The 9680-nt window shown below is 50.0% G+C and overlaps 1 protein-coding gene across 1 annotated transcript in view; it reads left to right on the forward strand.

Annotated features, from left to right (window-relative positions):
• The first annotated feature begins 636 nt into the window (after nucleotides 1–636).
• Nucleotides 637–9680, forward strand: part of PPP1R3F (protein phosphatase 1 regulatory subunit 3F) — a 17782-nt gene continuing 8738 nt past the window's right edge. Inside the window, exons 1-2 of the mRNA XM_077752993.1 lie at nucleotides 637–658; nucleotides 2495–2861. Of these exons, the coding sequence (XP_077609119.1) occupies nucleotides 637–658; nucleotides 2495–2861 (389 nt within the window). The remainder of the gene's footprint in view (nucleotides 659–2494; nucleotides 2862–9680) is intronic.

Consider the following 9680-nt stretch of genomic DNA (forward strand, 5'->3'; position numbering starts at 1 on the left):
CAGGACCACAGCAGAGTGAGGGCTGGGGGGGTCAGCTGGGCAGAGAGGGGCAGGCAGAGGTCACCACCTCCTCTCTGTACTGGACTACATCCTCTTGTGTGGAAGACTTCTTTTTAAAAAAAAATTATTTTTTTTTTAGAGAGAGCGAGTGTGCTCGCTTCGGCAGCACATATACTAGAGAGAGTGAGCAATCGAGCAGGGGAGAGGGGCAGAAGGAGAGAGAAAAAGGATCTTAAGCAGGCTCCACACTCAATGCAGAGCCCAACGTGGGGTTCGGTCCCACAACCCTGGGATCATGACCTGAGCTGAAATCAAGAGTCAGATGCTCACCTGACTGAGCCACCCAGGTGCCCCTTGTGTGGAAGGCTTCTCGGGGAGAGTACATAGGGTTACACAGACACATCCGTGAAAGTCCCCAGAGAAGGGGCGGCCTTTGACAAAGACTTGAAGGAGGTGAGGAATGAAGCCATACAGACATCTGAGTGACTCCAAAGGAAACAGCCAGCTCAAAGGCCCTGAGGTGGGAGTGTGTGATTTGCTCCATGTTTAGGAAGATGGTTGGTGTGGTTAGAGTGGTGTGAGCAAGAGGAAGAGGGGAAGGAGGTATGGTCAGAGAGGGGACTTGGGGGTTAGACCATGCAGGACCTTGTAGCTCATGGTAAGGGCTTTGGCTTTTACTCTGAGTAAGGAGCAGGCCACAGAAGGGTTAGGAGTACAGTAGAGACATCAACTGCTTTAGGATTTAACAGGATCTCTCTGACTGCTGAGTGTAGAACAGACTGTAGGAATGGAGGTGGAAGCAGAGGCACCAGAGACGAGGAGGCTACTGTAGTAGCCCAGTGACTGATGATGGTGCTGGCAGTGGAGAGGGTAAGGAGAGGGTGGATTTGGGAAATATTTTGAATGGAGGGCTAACAGAATTTGTTGAAGGACGAGAGTCCTGGGCCCAGACCAGGACACAGGTAATACCTTAACAAGAAGTCAGGAAAAAAAATTCTATCTTGTGTAAGCCCCTATTCTTTTGTGATTTTTTTNGGAGGTGCTGTGAGTTAGAACCTTGCATACAGTAGGTGTTCAGAAAACCCTCCAAGGATGGAGGGGGGATGTATGAATGGCCATGCTCAGTGGGCAAATGCTACATTTCAGTTCCTATGGGAGGCAGGACCTTAAAGAGAGAATGGAAAGGATGAGGAAGCAGGAGGAGCAGCGCTCGTGGGAGAGGGAACAGCAGGAGCAGAGATGGAGGACAGAAAGAGGGAAGCAAGCCCATGGAGTGCGAGTGGGACAAGAAAGACGGGACTTTGGTTCGTAATTACATTAGTTGATGTCTGCCAACACATCCAACCAACTCCTGGTGGCATACAGTCAGGCTCAGTGTTTTGCTGGGCTCAAGTTAGAAAAAGCTCATTTTCCAGAAAAAGTCAACTTCTCATTTGGCCATTCTTTCAACAGTAGTGCCAAGTCCTGGAGAATGCCGAGGGTGACAATCAAGGACATTCTTGGCTAGTGTCACTGCTCAAGCAAAGGTTCCGAGGTGGGCAGGGGAGACCCAGTAACTGTGACAGCTGAGTCCATTTTGCTTCCTTAGACCTCACACTTGGGAGCAGTCTAGGGCATTCACAGCCCCGGGGAAATCAGAAGTCACGAAGGGCTAAAGAGAAAGTAAATCCAACCACAAGATCAATGCTCTCCCTAATGGCTGCGTACATCCTACGGCTGTGCGGCCCAAGCACCCTACACCCCAGTCTGTCTACACACCATCCCCTCCTCTGGCCTCCTTGTTATTGGTTGTTCATGCCCTCCTTCACACAACCTACAACATTCCGGTTGGCTCTGCTCTTTCTCGTTCCGCCTCTGAGTCCAGCCTTCCCGCTACACTTTCCAGCCTTGACATTGGCTTATTTCGTGCTAGCACTGCCCTTTGAGGGCTCAACTGCCTTCATTCTGCTCCCTCATTGGTTATCTGCCAACTCTCTCTTCCTGGCTCCCGCCTCCATGGTCTACTCCCATTGGACCTGCCCCTCCAGTCCCGCCTCCGAGGCCGCTCTAACACCGTCCCTTGGTCTCTTTCTAGCCTAGTTCAGCCCTGGCACCGCCTCCTGAAGGCATAGTGCAAGCTCACAAGACTCCCCATTGGCTCGCTGTAGCTATTATCTTATCGTCATCTCCTATACGCAACCGACGCGTAGCTCCCCATTGGCTATTCGCAGTTTCTATCATCGCGTCCCACCGCCTACGCAACCAAGGGATTTCCTACTTTTCGGGCCTCTCCGTTCGCTCCCTACTGTCCCCATCGCCTGTTGTTATTCCATCTTCCCCGTTGCCCACATGCCGCTCCCGCTCCCCCACTAGCTATCCTACTTTTGCTCTTTTTATCCCAGGCCCCGCACCACCCCCATTTAGACCCCTTCCCATTGATTTCCCGGTCATCCCGCCTCCTGCACCGCCCACTCTCGGGCATCCTCATTGGCTACGTGCTTCGCCTGCACTTGAGTCACTGTACGTCATCCGTGCGCGGCTCCCCATTGGCTCTCTGCTATACCTGTCTTCTTNTCGCCCGACGACGGCGGCCGCACCGACCGCTTTGCCTTTCAGCTGCCCTTTGCTGAGGGCGCGGGCGATGGGGCGCGCCTGGACTTCGTGGTGCGCTATGAGACCCCCGAGGGCACTTTCTGGGCCAACAACCACGGCCGCAACTACACAGTCCTGCTCCGGATCGCACCCGCTCCCACACCCACTGATGCTGAAGGGCTGCCCCAGCAGCAGCAGCTGCAGCAGCTGGAGCCACAGCCCGAGTGCCAGGGTCCCGTGGAGGCTGAGGCCAGGCAGCTGAAGAGCTGCATGAAGCCGGTGAGGCGCAGGTAATGTCTGCCAGCGCCACCTCCGCCAACACAGGGCTGTGTCTAGGATGGAGGACAAGTATCCCGACCCAGGAACCCCGCAGGCCTGCTCTCCAGGACAGGGAGGAGGGCGCATTCAGTTAGTCAAAGAGTAATAGAGGCCAAACATGTGCTAGGCTGTTTTAATTACTGGGGTTTCATTCATTCATTTATTGAATTCCACTGTAAAGCCCAGAACCAGACAGACCTCTTCCCTGCCCTCAAGGATCATACAGGCTCCTATCGTAGACGGTTTGGAAAAACAAACAAACAAACAAACAAACATGCCAGCAGATAAGATAAATAGGGATAAGATTAGTTGCTGAGAGGAAAGTGAAAAAACGGGATAGTTTGGAGGGAATAGCTGATTTAAAGTGTTCAGGGAAGGCCTTTTAAGGAGGTGAGTCTTGGATGATCATAACAAGAGTCATGCATAGATAATGGGTGGGGGGAGCAAGTTTGTAGAAAATGGAACAGGGAGGACTTTTCTGAGGAGGTGCCATTTCAACTGAGTCCTGAATGATAAAAGAGGAGTGGTTATGTACACATGGTAGCAAGGGTGTTCCCAGGCAGAGGGAAGAGTGAGTACAAAGGTCCTGAGGTGAGAATGAGCTTGGTGTGAATGATGAGCAATGTGCGGGAGTGGACAGAACTTCAGTGACAGTAGTGTGGACCAAGTGCTTTGCCAGTGGGGACAGGGAATCTGATCCCTATTTGGCAGAGCAGCAAACCAGGGGATCCAGAGGGAGAAACTGGTTGAGGAAGTGATGGTGCCTGGCTTTTCCAATTCCACCATGGCCGACCCGGAAGCCTGTGCATCTAGATACTGTTAATGTTCTAATCTAGTGTGAGGCTTTCTGCAGGATTGAGGGGCTGAGTACATGCTCTCCCAGGGAAGTAGTGGCTCTGGCAGAGGCAGAACCATATGGGCTTGGATTTGAAGCTCTTGTGCTTTGTTTTTGCCTGTGGCCATTCAGAGCCTGGGAGAAGGAACCAGTTAATCCCAGGAGGCCCTGATAGGAGGCTAGGTTTTTTCAATCAAGCTAAGAGTTCTTTGAGGGTAGCAGCTAGGCCTGATTGTTTTGAGGGGGGAGTCACCTAAGTCTAGCCTGGGATAAGTAGTCTCTGTGCATGTGTGGGAAGTGCATACGTTTCCCTGCTTCTTGGAGGACTGGAAATGGGGACGGGAAAATGTGTTTTGGACCTTGTATATGCTTGATCAGAAGCCTCTGGCTGCAGCAAGATGTTTGTCTTCCTGGCAAGGCCTTAGGCTGAGTGAGTGGTTCAGAAAGGTCTAGCTCGGGGCTGGTGGGCAGATGTGTCTGGGTATGTGAGCAAGCAGGCAAGCACCCACTTACTGACTTGTGAACTCCACAGTAACATGTGATTTAGTTTAAAAGGGGCGGGCAGCATGCCTTTCTTCAGTGTTAAGAGAGTGGATTCTGACATCAGAGTGCCTCAGTTCAAATTGCAGCCTTGCCATCTATTGGCTTTGTGAGCTTGGCTAACTCATTTGACTGCACTGTGCCTCAATACCCTCATCTGGAAAACAGATTATTATAACACCTACTTCACAGGAGATGAGTAAAAGCCCTCAGAACCAAACCTGGCTCATAGTCATGCCAGAAAGTGTTATCTAGTGTTTATATTTGTATTTAGGGAATCACACATGCCGTTCTTTGGATACCCCTCCCAAATGCTTCTCTGCCCATTACCTGCTGTGTGGCCTTGCCTCAGTTTCTTCATCTGTAAGCCTCAGTTTTCTCATCTGCTAAAGGGGAATGACAGTCACTTTGGTTGGATTGGATGCAGTGAACATGGGCAAGGTACTGAGGCGGGAGGGTAGCTGTGAAGGATAATAGTGGCCAGCATTTACTGATCTCTGCGCTGAGAGCTTCAAGTCTGTTCTCTCCTGAGCCCTGCTGTGCATGCTGTGTGGTATAGGTCCTCTGATATGCATGTTTAAGAAAGGAGGAGACTGAGGTAGCTCAGGGAGGTGAGCTAGTTTGCTCAAGTCCACTCAGCTAGTGAGTGACAGGACCAGGGAGGACATACTAGGGACATTTTTTTTTTCCTGCTACCCTGGAAGGTCTGACCAGGTTCAGGGAAAATTATGCATTTCACTCCTGGTATTCCTGGCAGCTCACGCCTTCCTTTTATCTTTTCTCTGTCTCTGCCTCTGTCTCTCTGTCTCTGTCTTTCTTTCTCTCTTTGTCTCTGTCTCTTTGCTTTTTTGAGGCATACCTATACAAGGTATACTGCTCTTAAGTGTAGGGTTCAGAGGATTTTTACATGATGCTCTTGTGTAGCGATTACCCAGATCAAGGTTTCAAGTGGTTGCAGTGCCCCAGAATTGCCTTCATTTCTGTCATTTCCTAAGTTGTCTTCTCAGGTGGCTGTCATGGGAGCCCTGTCTGTAAGATGCGGCAGTTTGAGTAACAGAGTTTGGTCATCTTAGTGTGTAAAAGGAAGAGAACAGAGAAATCAAAAGCTCACAGGGCCAAGGTGGGTGGGGAGGGTGTTTTTCTTTTAAAATACATGGGTGGTTTTAAGGAGAAATTGAAGCAGCCCGTTCAGACAATTGTTTTGGTATCTGGCCCCAGGTCTGTGGTTCCTAACATGACTTGTGATATTATTTTAAGTGGGCAGATGGCTTTTGGATAGCTTCTTTATCTTTTGATCTCAGCTCTTGCAAAGGGGAGGTTGCTGCTCATTGCAAGATCAGCGGTAAGATTTTCTTTGTAGGTCGGTGGCTTCCTTGGCGAGTACATTTCAACTTATTATCATTTTAAAAGCCGTGTGCTGCTGGTGACATGGAGTGCTGTTGAAGAACAGCTGCCCCCCCCTCTTGCGACCCAGTCCTCTTGGGAAACGATCTCAGGGGATAGGCTTAACATGCGGGAGCCCCGTGGCAGGGGCTCCTAGTTCAGAGGTGTGAGCACGGGACACGGGAAGTCTCGGGTAGCCACTGGGATACTGGAATACAGCTCAGAGACTGAAATGGCTGCATTCCCTGGATCGCTGGACCAGGCTTTTGATAACTCTTTGGCTTGGAGATGATCCATCAACAAGCATTTGTTGAGGGCCTACTATGTGCTGGGCACAGTGCTAGGTTCAAACAGGGAAAAGGTTGCAGACTGACACTAAGATGTCAAAGGGTTTATGGTAGAACTGGGTGGGAGAGGCAGGTACCGAGGGCTTTTGTGAGTCTTGGCGGAGCCCCTGCTCTGTGTTGGGCATTTTGCTGAGGGTTTGCATGCACAGTCCTCATCTAATCCTTTCAACATTTCCCTGGGAGAGAGACTGTTTTTACCCCTTTCTCCTGGATGAACAAACTGAGGCTCCCAGAGTCCTAGGGCTGGGTCAAGAGGAGCCCTCCTGGTCTGCCTTGACTTAGCACCCTTAGGAGGTGTCCTAGTCCTCTTAAAAATAAAGACCAAGATAGCATGACTTTCAAGTACCCCGTGCCCTGTTCCTAAATCTGGCCTCCGCCTCTACTAGTCACACCGGCTTCTGCCTTCTGAGGTCCTGTAACTGCGGTCTTAACAAGGTGCCTTGCCCCCTTCCTGCCTCAGGGCCTTTGCCCATGCCATTTCCATCACCAGGAATGTTGGTCCTGTGTTCCTTGTAGTCTCCTCGTTTGGATCCTTCAGTTCTAAGAGCGCTTCTGGGAAGCCTGTCCATCCCAACCTCCTCAGGCCCCAATGTTGTCATAGCGCGGATCAGCCAACCAGGCAAGTCTGGCTGGAGAATGTCACATGGCAGAACAGATATGTGTTGCTAACAGTTTTGGATCATTTCCCACTTTGCCTGGCAGTCCTATTATATTTTTCTGATCCATTCTTGTCTCCTCCTTGATGTGACTCTTTCAAATGTTCTTAACCTTCAGACTTTACTTCCTGCTTCAAGAAACAAAATGAGGCCATGAGAATGGAACTCCCCACAACTTGCAGCCCCCAAAGCCTGCAAACTAAGTTCCCTCCCTTGTGTTACAGGGGAGGAGGGTACCATTTTCCTCCCCTCAGACCAGGTCCCTGACTTGTGCCCTGGCTTCTTTCTTCTGCCACTTGCTCCAGAACCTGACCCTTTCTCTCCTGGGAGCTTTTCACCACCCTCACTGATCCTCTGTCTCGGCCTTTATATGTGCCAGTGGCTCTGTCTTAAAAACTTGTCTTTTCACCCCACCACTGACCCTGCTACTCCCAGCCATCACCTAATCACCTCCCTCACCTTCATTGCTGACTCCCCTCTAAAGAATTGCCTACGCTCTCCATTTGCTTCAGGCCCCCTCATCTTTCAGATTCCATAGGTGGTTTTTGACTTTCTTCTTGAAGTGATTGAGCACTCCTACTTAAAGCACTGTCTTCCCTTGCCTTGGTACCATGCTCTGCTGCTTTTCCTCTTAACTGTCTAGCCCTTCTCCTTGCTCTTTCCTTCAGCCTCACATAGCCAAACTCTGTGTCTCTACTTGGCTGATGTCCCAGAAGTGCCTCACTTGTTGGAGATTGAATCCATCACCTCCCCAATGGTGTTCCTGAGCGGCCTCTCCCCTACCCCTCCCTTGCTTATCTTCCTTCTAAGCATCCGAAGCCCATCCTGACCCTGGAGTCTAGGCCAGGGCCCTTTGTTCTAGGGCATTCTTCCTTTGCTGAAGGCACTGACCTCAGTTTGTAGTTAGACCTTCATTAGGGGATTACCGGACGACCCTCTCTGCCCTCTTAGACTGTAAGCTCCGTGAGGGGTAGGGACATGGTCTGCTTTTGTTTGCCACTGTATTCCTGCAGGGCCTGCCACGGTGCCTGGCACTTAAAGGCGCTCAATAAATGTTTGTTGAAAGAATGAGTGTGAGTTATTTTTTTAAATGTCTTCCTCTACACGGTATTGTAAGCTTCTCAGTTGAGTGTGCTCACCATTGTGTCTCCAGGGTCTGTCACTGGGCTGATGCACAGTGAGACCTCAATGATTTTTAGGTCCCCCATTGCTGAATGGATAGGGACCCAACTTGGTATCTGATTTGGTAGTCTTAGGGTAAACCAGAACAATCACAGTTGAAACAGGACAGGCCAAGGGCCATCTTAGTTGTCTGGAAAGTGAGGTTTTATTTTTTTTTAATTTTTATTTTAATTTTATTTTTTTGGAAAGTGAGGTTTTAATGAGAAAGTGATCCTCCTTGACTCCACAGGAAATTGGTAGACCATCATGGTTAGGGAAGTGGACTGAGGCTACATGCTATGGAAGAGGCAGAGCTGGGATCTGAGCAAGGGCGGTCCCATTCTAGTTCCCCAGTTCTTAACTGCCATACCAGGCCAGGTGATGCGTCTTACCAGCCGGGCATTGCTGGGCAAGTTGCTTTCCTTTTCAGAGCCTCAGTTTCCCTCGATGGGAATTTGGAGGGGATTACTGTTTGTTAGCACTTCATAGGCGATTTCCCACTATTTTCTCAATCCACCCAGCAGCCCTCAGAGGTAGGTATTGCCATTATAGCTTCATCACAGATAAGGAAACTGAGGCATAGAGATGTTACATAACTTGCTCCAGGTCACACAGCTGGTAGGTGGCAGAGCTGAGGCTATTCAAAATTACATGTCCTGACCCCTTACCAAGATGTGAAATTCATTTCCTGGGTTCCAACAAATATTAAAGAAAAAGAACTAGCATAGGAAATAATCATTGTGCATCACAACATGTAGTGAAGGTAAGTGTTATTTCATTCAAAGAACAACTGTTTTTCAGTTCTGTATAAGTATGTATATTCACACATGTATGAGTGTTGCTGGGTTACGATGTAAAATGTATTTCTACTGTGGGTCATGGCCAAATGAATAAAGTCACTGCTGTAAAAGAAGCTCATAGCATGGATAAACTGCTCTCCTCCCTCCACCCTGCTGGATGGGCCATTAAGTCCCAGGGTTGACATCGACACACAGTGCGGCTGGGGGAGGCAGAGCGGTGCCCCACTTAACGTAGTGGCTTTCACAGCCACTTCAAACCCTGTTCTTTTCAGAAAGCAGATGGCTTGGGGGAACCGGGATTCCAAGTATCATGGGGCAAGTTTCTGAAGCCACCCGACCCCTGGAGAGTCAGCGTTCTCTTCTAGTTGACTGCATGGGAGCTGGGGTCTGCTGACTTTCCCTCTGGGTGTCAGTGCATGACCCACTTTGGGCTGGCCAAGTTCTTTGAAAACAGCGCTGGGGATGCTCACAGAGGACTTGGGCGGTGCTGGCAGGGATGTGAGTGCTCTGAAAGTCTGCTTTGCTCCTCTCTATTGGGGGTTGTCAGCCCTCCCCTGTTCTCTGGTTCTGGTGATGCACTCTTTTTTGGTTCTGTCTTGGCTGGCCCAGGCTGGGGCCAACGGCACCTCTTTCTGAAATCTCACCTTCTGGTCTCTGCGGGTGCCATCTAAGGTGAGCCACCAAGTTTCCTGATGTCAGGAGGAATTTTCATGCCCTGGAGACTGGCGCACAGGCCCGGTGTGACCTCATCTAGGCTGCGCTGTCTTGACTAGTTCTCAAGAACACCCAAAGGATGCATCCCAAGGGGTTCCCAGGCCTGTCCTCGGCCCATGACTGCCCACTGCCCTTGAGAAGGTACCACGTGGCATTTGTGGAGCTGGTGCCAAAAGAGCAGGTTTCCTTCTCGAAAATTAGCAAGCACCCTGAAGGTACAGTTTTGTTCTTAATCTCCTCCCTCCCCATTTTTCTAAGAAGCCCTCTTCTCTGTTACTGATCAGTGAGTCAGTACATACTTGTACTCCATTTCTCTTACTATCCTCCTTTTGATTAAAGTCATAGCTGCCCCTTA

Source organism: Crocuta crocuta, unplaced genomic scaffold (assembly GCF_008692635.1).
Source record: "Crocuta crocuta isolate KB4526 unplaced genomic scaffold, BGI_CrCroc_1.0 scaffold943, whole genome shotgun sequence".
NCBI lineage: Eukaryota > Metazoa > Chordata > Mammalia > Carnivora > Hyaenidae > Crocuta > Crocuta crocuta.